Source organism: Bos mutus, chromosome 1, assembly GCF_027580195.1.
Source record: "Bos mutus isolate GX-2022 chromosome 1, NWIPB_WYAK_1.1, whole genome shotgun sequence".
NCBI classification, from domain to species: Eukaryota; Metazoa; Chordata; class Mammalia; order Artiodactyla; family Bovidae; genus Bos; species Bos mutus.
This window is the reverse complement of record NC_091617.1, coordinates 69,760,122-69,783,657: the sequence shown is the minus strand read 5'-3', so window position 1 is coordinate 69,783,657 and position 23,536 is coordinate 69,760,122. Positions and strand designations below refer to the sequence as shown.

Genomic DNA, 23,536 nt, shown 5'->3' with positions numbered 1-23,536 from the left:
CTGTTCACTAGAAAGATTTATGCTTTGAGAAAGGAGATGGATTAGGACTATGGTTTTCAAACACAGGTCATAGCCCCCTGAGAAATTAATTTAATAGGTTGAAATCAGCATTTTAAAAAATTAAATAGAAAATTCCAGACTGCTTTGCACACAGCAAGGGTATTATTTAATGAAACGTTTACTTGTTTCATGTGAATATATACACAAAAATACATACATACACATATATACTGGATATATATACACATATATACACAAATATACTGGATGCAGTCCATGGGGTCGCAAAGAGTCGGACACGACTGAGTGACTGAACTGAGCTCAACCGATACTGGATTGTTCAGTCAAGTGAACATTTTACCATGGAGCCGTGGAGCGCAGTCAAACATATTTGAGAAATGCCGATGTCAGAGAACTCATTTAACATCTGGGCCACAGAGAGGACCCCAGAAAAGGCAAATGATTTTGAATCCCCAGTTTCTGAGTTGACAGATTAATGTATTTTATAAATTGTGATAAAATATACATAATATAAACAAATTCACGTCTTACAAGGTAAGGGAAAAAGCACTAAATGCCTTTGTCTAAAAACTAAAAACCTCCCACCCCCAACCTGCATCATCTTAGAGGCTTGGATTTATAGTGCTGTCCCTCTCTCCCATCCTCCTTGGTTTTTCCTCCAGGTTCTTGATCTCTATCCCCTGGAAGGGGTGTATGGTTTGATTTTGATGTTGTGGGGCAAGTAGCAAAAGTTCCCTCTTGTACTTGTGCCTGAGTTAGAGATGAGAGTGTTTATATTCAATTGTACTTTTACATTACAAAATAGATTATTAAAAAACAGGTAGCTAACTAGAATGTGTTAATAAATAAGCATACATGGGTTCCCAGGTGGCTCAGTGGCAAAGAATCCGCCTGCCAGTGCAGGAGCCATAGGAGACTCAGGTTCGATCCCTGGGTCAGGAAGATCCCGTATGCAACCCACTCCAGTATTCTTGCCTGGAAAATCCCATGGACAGAGGAGTCCATGGGGTCACAAAGAGCTAGACATGACTGAGCACGAACAGGAGTATAATTTGGAACAAGATTTAGAGTACAGAAGTACAGTCTCCCTTAATAAACACACTAAAATCTTACTTTCCTTTTCAGATCTCGGCAGTTGGCTGTCGCAGACCTTGATTCACTTATTTTTGCTTGTATTTCATATTTGGATCCTTATTATTTGTTCTTTAAGTATAAATTCTATTTCCCCAGCCACGTTGTTTGCATTTTCAGGGGTACAGATTCCTTTCCTATCTCTATAGGTATCTTTGCTGGACACACAATGCTGTTCTATGCTGTGCTTAGTCACTCAGTCATGTCCCACTCTTTGTGAGCCCATGGGCTGTAGCCCTCCAGGCTCCTCTGTCCATGGGGATTCTCCAGGCAAGAATACTGGAGTGGACTGCCATGCCCTCCTCCAGGGGATCTTCCCAACCCAAGGATTGAACCCAGGTCTCCCACATTGCAGGCAGATTCTTTACCATCTGAGCCACCAGAGAAGCCCACAATACTACTCAATGAGCATTATTGTATAAATGCAATAAATGGTAATTGATTACCTTTTCCTCTTAGCCATTATCAATAACGGAGTCATTTTTACTGGAATCAGGGCAGTCAAGTGCCACTGAAGATGAGAGAGTCAATTCCTAGGCAGGTTGATAAGAAGTCTGGGGTCCCTGAGGAGGAGAAAGGGGTCTGAGGCTCTGGAAGAGGAGATAGGGGTCTGGAATTCTCAAAGAGAAGGAAAGGACAAACTTTTCCCCCTACATTCCTTAGTAAGGATTATATAACAATAATGTATCTTGCTTGTTTCTCCTTCCTGACTAATCCTGGTATTTTAGAATGTATATTATGGGAGTGGGTCTGGTAAGATCTTTCTATTGTTAACTATAATCCTGTCATCTTAAAATGTAAATTGTGGGAGTTCAGTTCAATCGCTCAGCCTGTCAGACTCTTTGTGACCCCATGGACTGCAGCACGCCAGGCCTCCCTGTCCATCACCAATTCCTGGAGTTTACTCAAACTCATGTCCATTGAGTCAGTGATGCCATCCAACTATCTCATCCTCTGTTGACCCTTTCTCCTCCCGCCTTCAATCTTTCCCAGCATCAGGGTCTTTTCCAGTGAGTCAGTTCTTTCTACCAGGTGGCCAAAGTATTGGAGTTTCAGCTTCAGCATCAGTCCTTCCAATGAATATTCAGGACTGATTTCCTTTAGGATGGACAGGTTGGATCTCCTTGCAGTCCAAGGGACTCTCAAGAGTCTTTTCCAACACCACAGTTTAAAAGCATCAATTCTTCGGCACTCAGCTTTTTTGATAGATTGTGGGAGTGGGTCTTTATAGATTGTGGGAGTGGGTCTGGGAAAATTTTTACAATCTTGAGATATTCTTTTGATTTATTGTAGTAACTAATGAAAAAGTATTTAATTCCCTTACTAAGACTAGCAAAGGGGGCACCCTCCGTCTCCCTTCTGATGTCTATGTCAGAAGCTTTCTCAGTCCCTTTTCATACTTTTATAAAACTGCTACACAAAAGCTCTTGAGTGATCAAGCCTGGTCCCTGGTCCCAAAGCTAAATCTGCTTCTTCAGAGATCAAGAATCTGACACTATTCACCAGAAGCTATCAAAGACAACTTTCCTTTTCTGGACAAATAGCCTCATTGCTAGTTGCTTAGAACTTTTCAGTTTCCAGGCCACATTTACTCATTTGGCTTGGGCTCTGAACTAGCAGGACCTTGTATTTGTATAACTGTGTAGTTTAAGGAGCTTTCCTACTTTTTAGGGGGGAAAAAGTTATTTTCCTGGTGAAGGAAATAAAAGCATGTTATCTCTATGTGGCCAAAAGGAAAACTGAGGCATAGAGCGCCATTAAACCCATCGTTCTGCAGCACAGTTGGGACAGCTCTGGATTAGTTGGTAACTTTGAGGCTGGGGCCCTTTTCACTTCATCAGTGACTTCTCTGCTTTACTTTTTCCTGTTATTCCTCTCTCACTGAAAATAGGAAGATTCCTGCTTTCATCTCAAGGTGAAGAAAAGGGAGGGAGGGAGAATTTTGCAGCTTATGATTCCTGTAACTCTCTTCCACCACTGGTTTCCCTGAGGTATTTACATAGAGTAGGATTTTTAATACACACCACAGGAAGCCGGTCTCCTCATCAGTCTAAGTCTGGCCTGAAGACATCTTCCATGTTACTTTTCCTGCCTGATCCCGCTCTATTCCACCCAGACAGACTCAACCAAGCATCTTCTCTGTGCCAGAGTAGACTGTGGTTTTAGGAGACTGCACCTGCCTTATCTCATTTAAACACACAGAAAATCTGTGAAGCAAGTATTTTTTATTCTCATTTAAGAGCTGATACAACCCAGGCTCAAGAAAGTTGAGAACTCTAGTTGCTTAACTTCAGTTTTTGTGCTCTTTCCCCAGATCTCCAGGGCTTTTATTTATTTACTTGCTTGTTTATTATTTAAGCACATTGTACACCCCTCTCTAGTCTCCAATTTCCCTTATGCAAACTTCTAGTATACATGATTTTAAAACAATTTTTGTGTGCCTTTTGGAAGAACTGCATGGATTTTAGGTAAGTCTTATGCAAGTCCATGGAAGGCTGGAAACTGAATAATATCCATTTCAGTTATGATGAATAATTTAAATAAAGTTGCCAAAAATTTATTTCATTGCAAACATCCAAGTTATTGGTCTCCAGAAGTGGGAGCTAATGCTATGCAATAATGGCAACAACAACGAAACTCTGATTTAAAAAAGTAAAATCTTTGAACATATGTATGCAATATCAGATAAAGCAGAGTTGCCTCTCCGTATAGGTTCCACAACAAAGCATGACAAATTAATTTTGATCTACTTGAAATAACAGAGGAGGGAGATCCCGCAGAGCTTCTAGGGAGAAAGGGATAGTGAAAGGAATGTAATTGCATTGTATCCCTTGTTACTAATAAAAGCATGAAAATAAACATATAATTGACATGCTCTTTAGTGTCTTCTTTGTGGTTTCATTCTAGTCAATGTAAACATTTTAATTTGGATTTTTATAGATTATATCCTGACCTGCAATCTCCTAATTAAATTTTCTCCACGTGGTTATAAGATTTTCACCTGGATATCAGCACTGTTTCTTTTCTTTTAAAGTCCCACCGGCCTGGGAAGGAGAAGGGACTCAGTCGACCTGCTGTCAGAATTTCAAGTTGGCCCCATCAAAACGAATCTGTTCCATTCCCTGCTTTTTTTCTGTGTAGATCCACTAAGGTGCAGCGATATTACTACATACGAGATTTTAAAATACTTCTCCTTAGCGAGAGACTTTAGGTAACCGGAGTATAGAGAAGGGCGGTGGACAGACATCCCTGCGGGTAGTAAGGGGAAGAGCAGAATCTCAAGGTCGGGAAAGAGATTTGCATTTCAGAGGACTGTTGTTGTTTCCCTCTAGGCTCTGACCTGGAGAGCGCTTTATCTGTAACCCTTTTTATGGCCCAAGAATATTCTCGCTTAGGGGCTATTTGTAAACGTGTCTAATCTCGCTCACTGTATATTACCGACCAAAGGGAGGGAAACGGTGAGAAGTTTGCTAGCAGAGTTTAGAAAGTGATTAACAGTCCATTTTATTTATTTATTACGCATTGCACAATCCTATAATAACAACAATGGCAAGGAACATCAAAGTTCTACAATTCTATCACCCTAATAAATCGCTTGTTTCTATTTTCTCTTCCATTCCCTCATGCATTAAAATATTCTGCCAAGTTCTATGCCAGTCTTAGTGATTCAAGGGCGGGTTTTATACATCCGAAATACAAATTTGCATTTTCCCTTTTAAAAAAATTATAGTTGCTTTACAATATTGTGAGTTTCAGATGTACAGCGAAGTGATTTGGTTATACAAATACATATCTCTATTTTTCGATTCTTTTCCATTAAATATTATTACAAAATATTGAATATAGTTCCCTGTGCTATACAATTACATTTTGCTTTTAATTCTGCTTTGCTTATCCTATTTCTGAAGCTGCAAAACATATATTCACAACATGGCTTTAGTGCCTACTTAATATTCCATCAACGACAGACACTTTAAAATAAATATTTCAGTTTAAGTATCCAGCATTTACGAGTAAACGCTAACACCATTTGACCTTGCACTGCACAGCCAGAAGATCGGTCAAGGTTAGACTGAGGGCTCCGGGAGGCAGGGCTGCGGCTGCGCGCCAGCTAAGGACGCGAGGAGGAAGTTAGTACACCGCTCGCCCAACCCCTCCTGCACTTGCAGTCTCGCGCCTTTTCCCTCCGACCTCGGTCCCGCGCTCCAGCGGAGGGACTCCATCCGACTGCCTGTCCACTCCTAGCCCCAGGCTGTCTTTTTCCCGAGCGCCTCTGAAGGTGTACGTGATATAGGAAGTGACGCAAGGGAGAGGGCGGGACCAAACTATAAACTGCAGGTTGGGGGTGGTTATCCCACCAGAGGGTGTCGGCAAAGACTGGTGGCGGGCCGGGAAGCAGCGGACGGGGAGGTCCTTCTGTGAGTGACACGCGGCTGCTAGAATCCCGCCGACTCTCCTACCCTCCCCTCAGCTTGCGGGGGGCTGCTCGGAGCGGGCTTGGGTGCGACCCTCCTCGGTGCGGTCCAGCAGCCTGGGGAGCCGCGAGGGGCGCCCGGAGGCTGCAGCGCCTCCGGGTTGGCGGGCGGGAACGTAGCCCGCGTGGCGGCGGGAAAGGGGCTGTGGCGGGGAGCGGAGCCAGGCTGCAGGTGCAAGCGGGGTGCAGCGGCGCTGCGGGGCGGGCTGCCCGACCTTTCCCTTACCGGTGCCCTCCGCCCCTCGGCCCCCAATCCTGCGAATAGGTTCTGTTAGGGTCCTGAGGGCGATATGAGGGGTGTTCCACTGTCGTTCTACGCCCTGCTATTTTGCTCCCGGCTTCCCAGGTCACCCGGATCCCTTTTCCTCACTAGCTCGCCCTGAGAAGATGCAGGCACTCTTGGGACAGCCGTAGGCTGCAGGCCCGGGAGCGAGGCGTCAGCCACGCTGCCGCAGCGCTGAGCCACTCTGCGGGGAGCACGTGGCCCTTTCAGGAAGTATTCCCAGCGAACGGCGGTCGGGGTGCGTGGATGACCTTGAGCTCGTAGCCCTTGGATTCCTCGGGGCCTGCCGGGGCCGTGGTCTCATTGTTGAAAGGGACAAAGCTGTCCTCAGTAGACTGCATTACGACTGTGTCCTGGGCATGTAGACAAGGGTTTCTGTAAGCTGTATATCTGAACTCTAGTACAACCTGATCTTTCGGCGCTGCCTGTTGGCCTTGTGTGTGGGTTCTCAGTTTTTCTAAGCCGACTGAATCCCGCAGGTATTTGGATTGCTAGACTCTTCTCACTAACAGATGGGAGACCGTAGGAATAAGACTTCTATTTTGTGAAAGCTATGGTCTAGGGGCCAAGTAAAAGCTATTTGGATTGGAATCTGCTTTTGCCATCAGGAAATTAGCGATGTGGTATCAAAGGGCTGTGCTTGACGATATAAAACGCCTTGGAAGCCCATTGTATCACTGTTGGTAGTGGACAGCTTTGTAAGCTAGTAATGGGGCGGGTGGGCCAGTTGTGACTTGACCCAGGTTAACATTTTGCCATAGGCCAGATTGTGGTGACTGGGTATGCCAAGGAAATTGATTGCTAGTGCTTTTTCTGCTAAGAAGGTTGAACGAGGAGATAGTTATCCTGTTACAGAAGTATTTGGACACCTGATAACCTTTATTCGAGGCTTAGATAGGAGTTTGGAATACTAGATGCTGATTCCATTGCTGAGCTGGGGAATTTGACCTTATTGACCAAGACATTTAAGGTGATTTCCAGAAGTGGTTGGGATCTTAGTTCCCCAGGCCAGGGCTGAAACCTGTGCCCCTTGCGGTGGGAGTCCAGAATCTTAACCACTGGACTGCCAGGGAATTCCCTCCCTGATTTTTTCTGCTTTGAAAATTAAGGTTAGGCTCCCTAAAATACTGACTGGTCCTGTGAGGTTTTTTGTTTTGCTTTGGTTTTTTCCTCAGTTTTGGATTATTGTTGTTCAGACAGTTGCTAAGTCATGTCTGACTCTTTGCCACTCCATGGACTGCAGGACCCCAGGCTTCCCTGTCCTTCCTTCACCATCTCCTGGAGTTTACGCAAACCCATGTCCATTGAGTCGGTGATGCCACCCAACCATCTCATCCTCTGTCACCCCCTTCTCCTGCCCTCAGTCTTTCCCAGCATCAGGGTCTTTTCCAAGTTGGCTCTTCGCATTGGGTGGCCAAAGTATTGAAGCTTCAGCGTCAGTCTTTCCAATGAACGTTCAGGATTGACTTCCTTTAGGATTGACTGTTTTTGTTGTTGTTTTTCTCAATTTGGGACTGTAATAGACTCAATATGTTACACAAAATCCAGAATTAAAAATTTTGTCATTGATAGGAAATGTTTTCCAAAAGTCTGTATGTAGCATAGTACCCTTCAACTTGTCTTTGATGGAATGTTCTTGTTAAGGAATGGTGGTGGTGAACCTAGCCTGTGCGGAAGACTGTTGGATAGCAAACAACTCAGCTAACTCTGCCCTAAGGAGTGGTATTTACTTGCCTTTGATTACGTAGCTATTTGTAATGAAGAAAGCTCCCAGTTCACCTTGAATCCGACAACAATTGAAAGCTCTTAAAAATGACTCTCTGAGGTCTTTTAGAACTCTTGTGTGTGTGCCCCCTCTGTCTGCTCTCTCAGATGACCACTACACAGATAGACTGCAGGGACTTCAAGTGGTCCTGACCTTCAACTTGAGCAATCATTTTCTCAGAAAGCTAAATAAGAATGAACATTTTGCTTTGTTTTCTTTGATTCCTTCCACTACTTTTTCATTTTAGGCTCATAAAGTTAGACTCTTAAAGCTAGTAAAAACCTTGACCAGCCGTCTCTTTATAAGTCATTCTGGGTATACCCAAGCTATGTGTTCTAAGGGCCATGCAGTTTTGTAAGTCCCTGTAATCTTTTCATTTTCACCTGCAAATGCATAAGTGTCTTGGGAAACTGTTTACAAAATGGGTTTCTGTAACCAATTACTTGACATCTTGGAGCTCTGCCAGGTAAAGGTTAAGGTTTTTCTACTTTTAAAAATTTCTTACCTACCCAAGCTTTGCCCAGTGAGTAGCAAGGATGGGAAGAGTCTACATCCAAGGTTTTCATTATACTCCTTTTCATATAATTTCTAAATTATATGAAATGTGAACCTCATGTACATTTAGCATGCCTTGGTACTGTTAAAAAATAAAGTTGTCTTTACTTTGTTGATTACCACATAATTCCACATCAAATTTTGTGGGATAGAGAAATCAGTCAGAGAAGGCTTCATAGAGATGGCCCTTGAGCTGATCCGGGAAGAAATGGGTAGGACTTTAAGAACAAAGGAAGAATGTTAGTGGGTAGAGGTCGGGGCTGGATTTTGTCTCATTCTGGAGAAGGTAGAGGGCAGTGAAGTTATTAGGTGGTGAAGGTCTCTAGAACAGAGAAGCAGACAGAGAAACTTCATTTATGTGAGCTCCAAGGACTTGAAACTGTGGCTTGTTTTCTAAATTGAAATGGGGTTGTATTAAAAAACATGTGTCTTATTTTTATTTCAGGTAAAGTGGAGTAGTGGCTTTGAATATGTTTTCTATGTAGGTGAAAGTGTATTTTGGTACCTAATCTCATTAGCTATATATATTTTGTACAGACCTATGATTTTTAAGACATCCCAAAGTAGCATAAGACCTCAAGATAATTACCATATTAAAAAATTAAATAGAAAATTAATGCCACATATCAAGAAAGTAGGAATAAGATGATTTGAATTTGAAAGAAGCTTGGGACTGTTGTCTAGCTATTACCTTTGTCTGCCTTCTGTCTTCCATCCCATGGCTCAGTTTAAAACATTTCTTCCATTTCATGTTCAAAACATGTGGGGCTCTGATTTTGCTTACCTGAATTTTCATTAGTGTGAGAAACTGAATATTTTTCCCAGTTATCATTGAGAACACCAAGGATACACAAGAAGCTAATATAAATAAAAATCAAGGTGATTTTGGGTTGTCTTTTGTAATAGATTGTTAGCACTGATGGTGACATCTTGAAATAAGCTAAGTAAGAGTTGTTTGGCTTATATATGTAGTCTTGTGAACTACTTGTTTATAGGTTGGTATGAAAAGTTTTTCTCCCATGCTTTTAGAGCACATTTCAGTTAGAAAAAACATTAAGGGATTCTTTTAAATAGAAAGCTTTACTAATGGGTGAAATTATTTTGAAAAAATGACTCAATTTTGTTATGGGTAAAACTTTAGGAAGAGCCTTTGTGGATATCATTTTAGATAGAATGAAAATGTGGATAGAATTGTGTTCTTCACAGATGTGGGCTTAAATGATGGAGTTAAAATGAGAATTACCGAGGGTGTGGAGAAAAGGGAACACTCTTGCACTGTTGGTGAGAATGTAAATTGATACAGCCACTATGGAAGACAGTATGGATATTCCTTAAAAAATTAGGAATAAAACCACCATGTGACCCAGCAGTTCCACCCCTAAAATTGAAAAAGACACAAGTGTCCCATTGTTCATTGCAGCACTCTTTACAGTAGCTAGAACATGGAAGCAACCTAGAGGTCCATGGATAGATGAATGGATAAAAAAGTTGTAGTACACACACATGATGGAATATTACTCAGCCATAAAAAGGAATGCATTTGAGTCAGTTCTAATGAGGTGGATGAACCTAGAACCTATTATATAGAGTGAAGTGAATCAGAAAGAGAAAGATAAATATCGTATTCTAACACATATATATGGAATCTAGAAGAATGGTACTGAAGAATTTATTTACAGGGCAATGATGGAGAAACAGACATAGAGAACAGACTTATGGACATGGGGAGAGGGGAGGAGAGGGTGAGATGTATGGAAAGAGTACCATGGAAACTTACATATGGTAATATGTAAAATAGATAGGCAACCGGAATTTGCTGTATGGCTCAGGAAACTCAAACAGGGGCTCTGTATCAACCTAGAAGGGTGGGATGGGGAGGGAGATGGGAGGGAGTTTCAAAAGGGAGGGGGTATATGTATACCTATGGCTGATTGATGTTGAGGTTTGACAGAAAACAGCAAAATTCTGTACAGCAATTATCCTTCAATAAAAAATAAGTTAATTAAAAAAAATGAGAATTACCTAGGTCACACTTTTTTTCCTCCTCTGACTTGATTTCTTTTATGTTACAGTCTTAATTTTGTGTCTGGGGATTGAAATAGAAATAGTGTGTCTGTTTGCTCAGTAAAAAATATATTTTAACTATGCAAAATCATGACATGTGCTATTAATATCTGTTTCTTTAGACGTGCACTCAATCTCCTCATTGTTTATTTATACCTTTTATTTAGATCACTTATTTGAATGTATTGTCACTTTAGTCTTAAAATTCATTTAAAACTAGAAACCTTGAGGAGTGGCTGAGTCAGATGCATATTAAGCTGGTAAGCCCTTTTTTCCTAGAAAAGGGTGATTAAAATTGGTTCAGGGTGGGGCCTTCCAGTTCTGGCTCTAGTGATTGGGTTTATACAGTTGAGTGCAGTGATAGTGATAAGCTTTTTGTACCAGATGGGGTGAGATTGTGCTTCTAAGAGTATGAACTTTTGCTTGTTGGCTCTGGTCTTTAAAGCTTGAGGATTAAAAAAAAATTTTTTTTTTTCTTTTGTTAATAGAGTTTGATAGGAGACTTTTCTAATGCCAGTTTGTATAGTTTCTTTGTTTTACAATCTACATATATATCACATCTTGCTTTTTGCTGTGTGGGTGTTAAATGTGCTATGAGTATACTTTTAGAGGAAAAGCTTTAAAACAGTGTGAAATAAATGTCTTTTTATATACATCTCAACATACTTTCAAGCATCTAGATGCACTCAAACCAAATTAACTAGAAAAATCTAGATTTCAATTAATACCTGTGCTTTAACTTTTAAGACTCTTAGTTACAGAGGCATAGTTTGCTTTGAAAAAAGTTAAAAGTAATTTCTTAAATTTCTGGAGATGAGAACATGCTCTCTGTAAAACCAGTTTCATAGAAAGCTGTTGGACCTCATTTTTAGGTGATCAGTTTTCAACCTTGAACAAGTCACTTAAGGTCTCAAATAATTGGCCTTTTCATCTGTAAAATAGCATACTCTATGCTTTTCTTTTATCTATTCTTTTTGCATCAAAGATCTATCAAATCATTTGTTAGAAATTGTTCATTTAATCAGAAAGATCGGGTTTTCTCTCCTTTTCTGTTGGCTTGATTTGTTACCGATTTGTGTAGCATAACCAGTCTTTGGCTTAATTTTACTTTTGTTAGTTTTTTTTTTTTTCAGGTGCCAGTCTATTGTCTTTTGTATTTGTCCCTTTTCTTTGTCTAGTAAATTCAGTTAAAGTGAACTATTTGAAAGTAAGTGACAGACATCACGATACTTCATGCTTAAAACCATTGGCATTAATCTCCTAACAAGGACATAGTCCTCCAGAAAATGCAGTACCATATCACAATTCTAAATCTAATATTGATACAATACTGTTGTCTAGGATATAGTCTGTATTCAAATTTCTTACTTCTCCCAATAATATCCTTCAGGCTGTCCTCAACTCACCTCATCCCCCCCTCAATTCAGTAGCTAGTCAAGGGTCACCCTAAATTTAGTTGTCATGTTAAACTATCTTGGTTAAAGATCCTTTCTAGAAAGGTGATAATATATTTAAAAGTAAACGATATATAATACTTAATGGAAAGTCCTCACTAGTCTAATACAGTGGTATCTGTGTTGCTGCTGCTGCTGCTGCTAAGTCGCTTCAGTCGTGTCCAACTCTGTGCAACCCCATAGACAGCAGCCACCAGGCTCCGCCGTCCCTGGGATTCTCCAGGCAAGAACACCAGAGTGGGTTGCCATTTCCTTCTCCAGTGCATGAAAGTGAAAAGTGATAGTGAAGTCACTCAATCGCATCTGACTCTTAGATATCTCATTATGCTAATTCTCTGTTTTGTGTCTAGGCTCTTCTGTGTGGCAGCTCAGAATGATGGATCAAGCCAGATCAGCATTCTCTAACTTGGTATGATTTTAAGATGTATTTCTCTGTCACCAGTTTGCAAGAGTCTGAAGCATATGAAGATGCTTTTCACCCAGTAAGCAAGAAAAAATAACCAAAGCTATCATCAGTTACTCATTTATGTTTGAAGTGGTGGTCTTGAGGTGTACTAGATCTCACAAAGGAAGGTTATATTCAGTCTTGAGTAGAGTTAATTATGGAAAATCATGTAAGAAGTTTCAGGGCATAGTGAAGAGATAGTCAGATAGTTCAGATAAACTAAAGAAAGCACTGGTCAAAATGTCTATCAGTAGACATGATAACAGAAACTGAATGAAAAGGCTGAATGAGATAAAGGCCAGTGTATGAACCAGCCCTCTTATGCTATTGACAGAACTGGGCACAAGGAAGTGTGCTAGCTTGAAAAGGGAACTTTTTCCTTGAGAATGTACAGCAAGTCATAGTAATAGCCCAGTAGCACCTGATCAAGCTTCCTTTAAATGTCCCAGTTCCCTTTCTTCTCCTTCATAATGCTTTCTTTTCTTTTTTTTTTTAAATCTCAGTTTGGTGGAGAACCATTGTCATATACCAGGTTTAGTCTGGCTCGGCAAGTAGATGGTGATAACAGTCATGTGGAGATGAAATTAGCTGCAGATGAAGAAGAAAATGTTGACAGTAACATGAGGGGCAACCAAACCAGTATCGCAAAACCGAAAAGGTTAAATGGATATGTCTGCTACGGGATCATTGCTGTAATCGTCTTTTTCTTGATTGGTAAGAACAGCCATTCAAAACTTTAAAAATTCCTTGTTGTCAACTCTAGGAAGTTTGTTCATCCAGCTCAGCAAACATTTATGTAGTGCATTGTGCAAGATACCAGGAATACAGTGATGCCTAAGATTTTACACCTGCCTTTGAGGTTAGCCTGGTGGGAGAAGAGCAACGCAGGGATCATTTCAGTGTAATGTGCAAATGTTACACTAGAAATTTGCACAGGGTATTTGTAGCATAGATGCTGGCCCTGAGGACTCACAGAAGGCTTCTGGGAAGAAAAGTTACCTTTGCTTTGAAAAGCTAACTGTTTAAAATGAAATTATTATATAATAGATTGAATGGTTTAAATAGACAAAGCTGAGATGTGTCATTTACTTTCAGATGCCTTACAGTTTAATTTAATGCCAGCATTTGAAAATATTAACAATTCTTACAGGAACGGAGTATAAATGAAATTCTTTGAATTCACCTCTGAAACTCTTTATCCTTAGGATTTATGATTGGCTACTTGGGCTATTGTAGACGTGTGGAATCACAAGATTGTGGGAAAGAGGCAGGAACACAGCCTTCGTGCCCAGAGGAGACAGAAACTTTCGAATCAGAAGAGCAACTCCCTGGAGTACCTCGCATATTCTGGGCAGACCTCAAATCAACGTTGTCAGGAAAACTGGATGCCGTAGACTTTGCCAGGGCCATCAAGTAAGCCTGAGCTGCTTCACAAGTCCAACCTCAGTGCCTAAGCAAATACTATTAGGTGCAATGGAATAAAACAAGGGTGACAGTCTGGAGGAAAAGCTGGTTAGAACAGGCGAGACATTTTCAGTCAAGGGTAGTGAAAGTGAAAGCGTCAGTTGCTCAGTTGTGTCCACTCTTTGCGACCTCAGGGATTGTAGCCCACCAGGCTTCTCTGTCCGTGGGGTTCTCGAGGCAAGAATACTAGAGTGGGTAGCCATTCCCTTCTCCAGGGGATCTTTCCAACCCAGGGATCGAACTCGGGTCTCCCGCATTGCAGGCAGATTCTCTCCCCACCCCACCCCCTTTTTTTTAAAGAAAATTCATAGGCTTTTGGTCTTTTGTCATATGGTTCTTTGTAGCCTGTTGCTTGCTGTCAGACTTTGTTCTTCTCTGATTTTCCATCTCATTCCCCTGTAAGTCATGCTGAGCCCTGCTACTATCCATAAAGGAATCAGCAGCTTTTTTCATCCTCTAGCTCAGGACTAACCAACAGCCCAAGTCTCAAGTATTTCTTGATTTCTTCTGGTTCTTACTCAACCCATACCCTAAGAAGTATCCTTCAGGTTTCTGTCTTTAGACTTTTCTTTTTTTGGCTGCACTGGGTCTTCATTGCTGCGTGCACGGGCTTTGTTTAGTTGCAGTAAGCATGGGGTGCTCATCTTTTACCTTTTGTTAACCCCGAATAGTTTCAATGGGACAATAATTCTTTTGGTCTTAAATGAGAAATCTTGGCATTTTTACTTCTTCTGGTGAATATTTTTGTGTGTACTGTACACTAGGCATTATGGATAAAGTGAGGGTGAGGCTATAGTCTCAAAAAAGATTATATAACTCATGTGATGTGTATATTTACAAAGAGTCATGAGATATCAAAACGAAGAGGAGTTTTGCTTCTGGGATATTCAGAATGCTTCAAGAAGTGAAATTGAAGCTGTATGTCTTGAATACACCAACAGTAACACTGTCTTTCATTTCGCTTAGAGCAGATCTTATGGATACTCTTTTCCCCTAAAATTACCCTAAGCAGATATATAGGGATGAGGCTTTACAGTAGATAAAGAGGTTTAATTCCTGCAAATATAGATGCTTTTTTTTTCCTTTTCCTTCTAAGCTTGTCTCTTTCTGGTTAATCCAGAATTTTGGGTTACAGTTATTTTATTGAGTTATGCTTTTAAGACAACTTGCTTGATATTTGAGTTCAGTGTTTAAGTTAAACTTTAGTTCATTTAACAGTGAGTTTTTTCCCCTCCAGGATGCTGAATGAAAATTCTTATGTCCCACGTGAAGCTGGATCTGAAAAAGATACCAGTTTGGCTTTTTTCATTGAAAATCAATTACAGGACTGTAAACTCAGCAAAGTCTGGCATGATGAACATTTTATTAAGATTCAGGTCAAAGGCAGGTATGTTGAAAGATGGTAACCTCATTTTATAGAATTAGCTATTCTCAGGTGTGCTAATTATTGTCTGACTCTGTGACCCCATGGATTGTAGCCCACCAGGTTCCTCTGTCCATGGAATTCTCCAGGCAAGATTACTGGAATGGGTAACCTCACTCCTACCATCTTGCCTGATAGGATCTTCCTGACCTAGGGATCGAACCTGGGTCCCTGCATTCCAGGTGGACTCTTTACCATCTGAGCCACCAGGGAAGCCCTAATTATAGCAAAGACCTTCAAAATAAATAATGTATGTCAAATGCTAAATGTATTAAATCCATTTAATTTTTTTCTCAAAGATGCCTTCACTTCATTTTCCCTTAACCTTTTTTTTTCCCCCCACAGTTCTCAAAACTCGGTGTCTATAGTGAGTACAAGCGGTAACGGCAGTCAGGCATACCCAGTGGAGAGTCCTGAGGGTTACGTGGCATATAGTAAGGCTGCGACTGTTACTGTGAGTAAGGCAAAGCCATGCATGATTCTTATTCCCCTGTTGAATAGCTCGAAAACTCATTGTCTTTTCCTGTTCTTAGTATAAGTTTACTTGTAAAATGTAGCTGGTCATGGGATATTTTTGTTCTCATCCCTCCTATGCCACAGTTAAAATCCCGAGTCCTCAGCTTGGTTGGCAAGGCCCTAAGTGATTCTGCTGCTCTGCTCTTCACTCACTCTGCTGTGGCCACTCTCGCCTCCCTGCTGTTCCTCAAACACTCTAACTCAAACATGCTCCCACCTCAAGGCCTTTCTAGATCGCCTTTCTCTTTGTCTGTCCCACTCCTCCCTTAAATATCAGCATGGCTTCTTCCCTCCCATTGCACTGGAGTCTCTTCTCCAGCATTACCTCCCTAGGGAAGTCTTCTTTGATTATCTTATCAAAAATGGCCTTCCTCCAGTCCCTTCTCCTTACCCTGTAAGTACAGAGCCTGACATTATTCACTTGTTTCCACACTAGCATGTAAGCTACACAAAGGGCTAGGAGTTAGTTTCATTTTCTGCTATGTCACAGAGCCTCGGACAGTGCCTGACACATGCTAGGATTTACTGAATGAATTCATGTATCAGATTCACCCTTATGTGGAGGCAGATGTAAATAACCATCTTGGCTAGAGTCTAATGTTAATTTGATGCTTTACTGCTTGATCTTTTAAAATTTAGGCAACTTTGGCCAAACTACTATAGAAGTTGAAAAATAGCTAGCTAGATCTATCTAGGTTTTTTAGATTAAAATCCACATATTTATATGCCAGAGTCTTATCTGAAGATTGTCTTCTGAGCCAAATGAAGTTTTATGGTTCTTCTCTGTCTTCCTGGTTGCCTGTGCTGTATCACTTTCACTGGCCACCCACAAGCCAGTGTTTTGGAGGTAGGTAGTAATAGTTTATAGTCAACAATTTTGGATTCGTGATCTCTGAAGAAGATTTAGCTTCGGGACCAGGGACCAGGCTTGATCACTCAAGACCTTTTGTGTGGCAGAAGTTTTATGACAGTGAAAAAGGACAGACAAAGCTACTGACATAGACATCAGAAGAGGACAGAGCGCCCCCACTCACTAGTGTATCAAGGCCTTATATGTGTTTGCCTGACCCACTCCCACAACATACATCTTAAATTAACAAAGTTAGAACGAACAATAGAAAGGTCTTACCAGACCCATTCCCATAACATAAGTCTTAATATAACAAGATAACCAAGGTACAGAGCTTAAGGAAAAATATACCCTTGAGCAAGATGAGCTTTGTTGTGTAATCATTCAGTTCAGTCGCTCAGTCCTGTCCAACTCTTTGCGACCCCATGAATCACAGCACGCCAGGCCTCCCTGTCCATCACCATCGAGTCAGTGATGCCATCCAGCCATCTCATCCTCTGTCGTCCCCTAACGTGTAATCATTAGTTCTGGGAAAAACATTTTCTGTGACTAAGACTAAGGAATGTAGAAAAAAATGTTTGTCCTTTTCTCCTCCTCAAGAGACCCCTTTCTCCTCCTTGGGGGCCCTGGACGTCTTATCAACCTACCTAAGAATTAACTCTCTCAGTAGGTTGTTCTGTTAAAGAATGTGGAGAGGATTAGTTCACCTGAATGCTATCTGTGTTTAGATATTTAGTTGCTAATGTCAGTTTATAGCCATTCATCTGAACTCTGATAGAGTTTAGGAGCATTATGATGACAACTTACATAAACATCTAAAAGTTGATCTCTGCAAGTTTAGTTTATTCTAAAACAACTTTTGGATGGATTTATTATCACAGCTTTCAGTTAATTCTTATGTCCTTGGTTATCTGCAGTTCAAGTATAGGAACATTATGTAATTGGTTCTGCCTTGGCTAGTCTACAGTGTTTTTAATGACAGATACCTCTTTGCTTAAGCATATTTTAATTATCCTTTCTCTTTCCCCCAAATATCTGAAGCAATGTAAATTAACATAAATAGTCAATGTTAATTAAATGAAAGGTATCGTAAGGTAATGAAAGATATGAATATTTAGTTCAGTTCAGTCGGTCAGTTGTGTCTGACTCTTTGCGACCCCGTGAACCACAGCATGCCAGGCCTCCCTGTCCATCACCAAATCCCGGAGTTCACCCAAACCCATGGCCATTGAGTCGGTGATGCCATCCAACCGTCTCATCCTCTGTCGTCCCCTTCTCTTCCTGCCCTCAATCTCTCCCAGCATCAGGGTCTTTTCAGATGAGTCAGCTCTTCACATCAGGTGGCCAAAGTATTAGAGTTTCAGCTTTAGCATCATTCCTTCCAAAGAACACCCAGGACTGATCTCCTTCAGGATGGACTGGTTGGATCTCCTTGCAGTCTAAGGGACTCTCAAGAGTCTTCTCCAACACCACAGTTCAAAAGCATCAATTCTTCGGCGCTCAGTTTTCAGCAGACTCTGTCATTGTTCTAATACCATAATGCTCATTGAATCTAATGTCTTATCCTAGGGCAAACTGGTCCATGCTAATTTTGGCACTAAACAAGACTTTGAGGATTTAAATATGCCTGTGAATGGATCTTTAGTGATTGTAAGAGCTGGAAAAATCAGTTTTGCTGAAAAGGTGAGTATGAGTTATTAAATATATAAAATCATTCTATAGCTAAATGGTATTGTTAATTTTCTTACATTCTGAAAACCATCAGTGTTAAACTCTCATACCTGATAATATAATTTATTAAAGTACTCTACAAATCAAATAAGTTCCTGTTATCTAAAGTTATAGGATACTTCTGAAACTGGCATATCTACTTGGAGTACTTTGCAATAATTGTTCTCCAGTAAAAAAGGAGTTATGAGAAATGCTTAAGTGAAAGACATTTAAATTGTGTTTGTGTAACCAAGTTATATATATATATAAAACCAAGGTTTATGTGTATATATACACACACACACATACATTCTTTCTCTCTCTATATATATATATTAATGTATATGATTCAGTTATAACTGTGTTTTATAAAAAGGAAAATAAAAAGTCACCTATACAAGGGCTTAGAATGGAAAGACAGTGGTTGTCTTGGAAGGGTTTTTATTATTTATATTTTGAATTCTCTGTAAGAGTTCAGTTCAGTCAGTTCAGTCGCTCAGTCGTGTCTGACTCTTTGCGACCCCATGAATCACAGCACGCCAGGCCTCCCTGTCCATCACCAACTCCTGGAGTTCACTGAGACTCACGTCCATCAAGTCAGTGATGCCATCCAGCCATCTCATCCTCTGTCGTCCCCTTCTCCTCCTGCCCCCAATCCCTCCCAGCATCAGAGTCTTTTCCAGTGAGTCAACTCTTCGCATCAGGTGGCCAAAGTACTGGACTTTCAGCTTTAGCATCATTCCTTCCAAAGAGCACCAGGACTGATCTCCTTTAGAATGGACTGGTTGGATCTCCTTGCAGTCCAAGGGACTCTCAAGAGTCTTCTCCAATACCACATTTCAAAAGCATCAATTTTTCGGCGCTCAGCTTTCTTCACAGTCCAACTCTTATATCCATACATGACCACTGGAAAAACCATAGCTTTGACTAGATGGACCTTTGTTGGCAAAGTAATGTCTCTGCTTTTCAATATGCTATCTAGGTTGGTCATAAGTTTTCTTCCAAGGAGTAAGCGTCTTTTAATTTCATGGCTGCAATCACCATCTACAGTGATTTTGGAGCCCAAAAAAGTAAAATCTGACCCTGTTTCCACTGTTTCCCCATCTATTTCCCATGAAGTGATGGGACCAGATGCCATGCCATGATCTTGGTTTTCTGAATGTTGAGCTTTAAGCCAACTTTTTCACTCTCCTTTCACTTTCATCAAGAGGCTTTTTAGTTCCTCTTCACTTTCTGCCATAAGGGTGGTGTCATCTGCATATCTGAGGTTATTGATATTTCTCCTGGAAATCTTGATTCCAGCTTGTGCTTCTTCCAGCCCAGCGTTTCTCCTGATATACTCTGCATAGAAGTTAAATAAGCAGTGTGACAATATACAGCCTTGACGTACTCCTTTTCCTATTTGGAACCAGTCGTTGTTCCATGTCCAGTTCTAACTGTTGCTTCCTGACCTGCATATAGGTTTCTCAAGAGGCAGGTCAGGTGGTCTGGTATTCCCATCTCTTTTAGAATTTTCCATAGTCTATTGTGATCCACACAGTCAAAGGCTTTGGCATAGTCAATAAAGCAGAAATAGATGTTTTTCTGGAACTCTCTTGCTTTTCCCATGATCCAGCGAATGTTGGCAATTTGATCTCTGGTTCCTCTGCCTTTTCTAAAACCAGCTTGAACATCAGGAAGTTCACGGTTCACGTATTGCTGAAGCCTGGCTTGGAGAATTTTGAGCATTACTTTACTAGCGTGTGAGATGAGTGCAATTGTGCGGTAGTTTGAGCATTCTTTGGCATTGCCTTTCTTTGGGATTGGAATGAAAACTGACCTTTTCCAGTCCTGTGGCCACTGCTGAGTTTTTCAAATTTGCTAGCATATTGAGTGCAGCACTTTCACAGCATCATCTTTGAGGATTTGAAATAGCTCCACTGGAATTCCATCACCTCCACTAGCTTTGTTCGTAGTGATGCTTTCTAAGGCCCACTTGACTTCACACTCCAGGATGTCTGGCTCTAGGTCAGTGATCACACCATCGTGATTATCTGGGTCATGAAGATATTTTTTGTACAGTTCTTCTGTGTATTCTTGCCACCTCTTCTTAATATCTTCTGCTTCTGTTAGGTCCATACCATTTCTGTCCTTTATCGAGCCCATCTTTGCATGAAATGTTCCCTTGGTATCTCTAATTTTCTTGAAGAGATCTCTAGTCTTTAAGAGTTAGTGAAGCTTTATTGTGCAACCACATTGGAGTGGAAGTGTTTTTTACTTTTTAAATTGATATATAATCAATATACCATAAAATTCACTCTTTAAAGTATACTATTCAGTTTTTAGTATATACACAGGTTGTGCAACTACCATCATGATCTAATTCCAGAATATTTTCATTATATCCTAAAGATAACCCTATACCATTTTCAGTTACTCCCCATTCTTCCCTCCTTCTAGTCCCTGGCAATCACTAATCTACTCTGTTGCTATGGATTTGCCTCTTCTGGACATTTTATATGACCAGAATCATACAATATTCTGCCTCTTTTGACTGGCTTCTTTTCACGTGCATAATGTTTTCAAGGTTCATCCACGCTGTACCATTAATCAGTGCTTCATTTCTTTTTCTGACTGAATAGTATTTGATGTAAGGATATACCACATTTTGCTTGTTTACTTGTCAGTTGACAGACATTTAGGCTGTGTCTACTTTCTGGTTTTATGAAGAGTGCTACAATAAACATTCATTTATATATTTTAGGTGAATAGATATTTCTGATTATCTTGTGTGTCTACCTAGGAGTGAGATTGCTGGGTCATATGGTAACTCTATGTTTAGCTTTCGGAGTATATAACATTTTTGAAATGACAACGTTTTAGAAATGGAAGAGAGATTAGTGGTTGCCAAAAGTTGAGGGTGAAAACAAATGGCAACTGAAGAATCTTTGTGGTGTTAAAACTAATTGTTTGGTATTTTGATTGATTGTTTAGAACTTAATATGTACAAACACATGAATGAGTGCAAGTAAAACTGGAGAAGTCTGAATAATATATGTAGATTGTATTGTATCAATGTTAGTATTCAGGCTGTTAGTTCTGCAGACTTTGAAAGAAAACTGGGCAAAGTTTACAGTGGATCTCTTATTTCTTAAAGCTACAAATGAATCTACAATTATCTTGTAAAATTTTCAGTTAATTTCTTTAAAAAAGTTAAATTTTAAGGCAAGTATTTTTTCCTATCCATGTTAGCTATTGAAATGTTGGAAGTATTGGTGTAGTCTGCTGTAGCCCTTTGTCTTTCAGTATATGTTCAGTATGTATTCTTTTAATTTTTGTTGATTAGATCTTCATTTTCTGAGCTTTATGTGTTTTTCTTTAGGTGGCAAATGCTGAAAGTTTAAATGCAATTGGTGTCTTGATATACATGGACTACAGTAAATATCCCATTGTTAATGCAAATCTTCCAGTTTTTGGACATGTGAGTTTTTATTTCTTGACTAAATAAGTTACTGGGTTCTACAAATTGATGCTGGGTTCCATCTACATTAATAGCAATAGAACTATGCCTTCCTCAAATACTTTTTTTGCCCTTGGAGAATTTTAGCAATAAGTGAGAAGATGAATTACATGACTTTGAAACCTAATTATTACTTATTGCTAAAAATACTTTACCAATAGTACCTTGAATTAAGAATTTGACATATGCCATATAAAAACAAAAGTCATATATTATAGAGCCACTGAGACTTTCAGACTATAAATGTAGGTTATAACCTCATACAGAATTTGAATCTTATAGGGATTTCCTGAATAAATGTGTGAGCTAATTACTCTTTTGTTTCACTAGGCTCATCTGGGAACAGGTGACCCTTACACACCTGGATTCCCTTCTTTTAATCACACTCAATTTCCACCATCTCAGTCATCAGGATTGCCCAACATACCTGTCCAAACAATTACCAGAGCCGGTGCAGAAAAGCTATTTCAGTAAGTTCTTATTTGAAAGCCATCTTGCAGGGTCAAGTTTTATGATTAGGGAGAAATAATAATCTGTTGATTTGATAAAATCTTAAAACAATTGGCTTAAAACACATGTTGGGTGTTTGGGGGATGGTTAGCTGTTAACTTGATGTATATAAAAATGAAATTTTTCCTCTATAAACTGATCTTAATAGACATTCGATTCGTTAAACTTGAAGAGACCTTGTTCAGTCCACCCAGTGAATTTCTTGTGTAATATTGTTGGCGTACCTTCTGCTTGAGTACTTCCTGTGGTTAAAGCATTTTGTTACCTACGGCAACATTCAGTTATTGGAGAAGATCTGTTAGAATTTGTATTGGGCTGAAATCTTATTCCCTGGAATATCCATTAGTTCTGGACTTTCTTTTTTAGCAGCAGAATGATTTGTTTCTTTGTCTATAGATTGAATATCCTCAGTTCTCATGAGCTTCCCAGATGCTTTATAGTCATAATTAGCCCTTCTGGATATCCTCCCTAGTGTACTAGTATTTCTGTTTAAAAATAGAAACCAGGCTGCTTAGAGTACATGTCGTTAATTTTTATCTTGATCTGGATATATCCCTTCGTATTGGCAGGGGATGTTAGTCTATTTTCAAACATTCACGTGAGTATTTATTTGCTATGTGACATAGAATAAGTTACTCTAACCACACTGGTGATGTTTGACATAATTGTATAGCTGAAGTGTATTCTACTTAGCAGGATTACTGATATCAAATGAAGAGCCATCTACATGCAAGGACTTAATATATGACTATTAATAATGTGTCTAATAGGTTTTTTTAATAGGTGATTCTTTTTGACTAAAACCAGACTTAGAATCAGCTACTTCTTCCTACTACCTACAAGCCTTTCCTAATCTGTGAAGCCAGCCCCTTATCTTGTTCTTGCATACTGGGGGGTTAATAATGTTTTGACTTATTTATGTAAGTAAGCCCTTTTGAGCAGTCATTTGGATAACACATGCGGAATCAGAAGGGGGAAGCTATCTAACCTAACTATAGCAGCATGAGAGTATTTTTTCGTAACTGAAATAAGAATGCATACTTGCCTTGTTGGGCTTTCCTTGTGACTCAGCTGGTAAAGAATCTGCCTGCAATGCGGGAGACCTGGGTTTGATCCCTGGGTTGGGAAGATCCCCTGGAAAGGGAAAGGCTACCCACTCCAGTGTTCTGTCCTAGAGAGTTCTATGGACTGTATATATATAGTCCATGGGGTCTCAAAGACTTGGACACGACTGAGCGGCTCTCACTTTCACTTGCCTTGTTAGTGGAGAGTTAGGAAACATGAGAATGTATTGATGCACCTTTATAGATACGGACTTCATTTTTAATCCATCTTGGAGTCTATTTAAAATGTAAATTATAGCTATTCTCTG

The 23,536-nt window shown here is 40.1% G+C and overlaps 1 protein-coding gene across 5 annotated transcripts in view; it reads left to right on the top strand.

Annotated features, from left to right (window-relative positions):
- The first annotated feature begins 5,333 nt into the window (after positions 1 to 5,333).
- Positions 5,334 to 23,536, top strand: part of TFRC (transferrin receptor) — a 30,138-nt gene continuing 11,935 nt past the window's right edge. For 2 of the 5 annotated variants that reach the window (XM_070370820.1, XM_005897804.3), the window contains exons 1-9: positions 5,471 to 5,570; positions 12,098 to 12,156; positions 12,696 to 12,906; positions 13,398 to 13,605; positions 14,894 to 15,043; positions 15,425 to 15,533; positions 18,015 to 18,128; positions 21,517 to 21,615; positions 21,985 to 22,124. In XM_070370820.1, the coding sequence (XP_070226921.1) occupies positions 12,121 to 12,156; positions 12,696 to 12,906; positions 13,398 to 13,605; positions 14,894 to 15,043; positions 15,425 to 15,533; positions 18,015 to 18,128; positions 21,517 to 21,615; positions 21,985 to 22,124 (1,067 nt within the window). In that variant the 5' untranslated portion in view covers positions 5,471 to 5,570; positions 12,098 to 12,120. Of the gene's footprint in view, positions 5,434 to 5,470; positions 5,571 to 6,051; positions 6,148 to 6,247; positions 6,389 to 12,097; positions 12,157 to 12,695; positions 12,907 to 13,397; positions 13,606 to 14,893; positions 15,044 to 15,424; positions 15,534 to 18,014; positions 18,129 to 21,516; positions 21,616 to 21,984; positions 22,125 to 23,536 lie in introns of those variants that run through there. The other 3 variants (XM_070370830.1, XM_070370834.1, XM_070370839.1) reach the window with 3 other exon arrangements.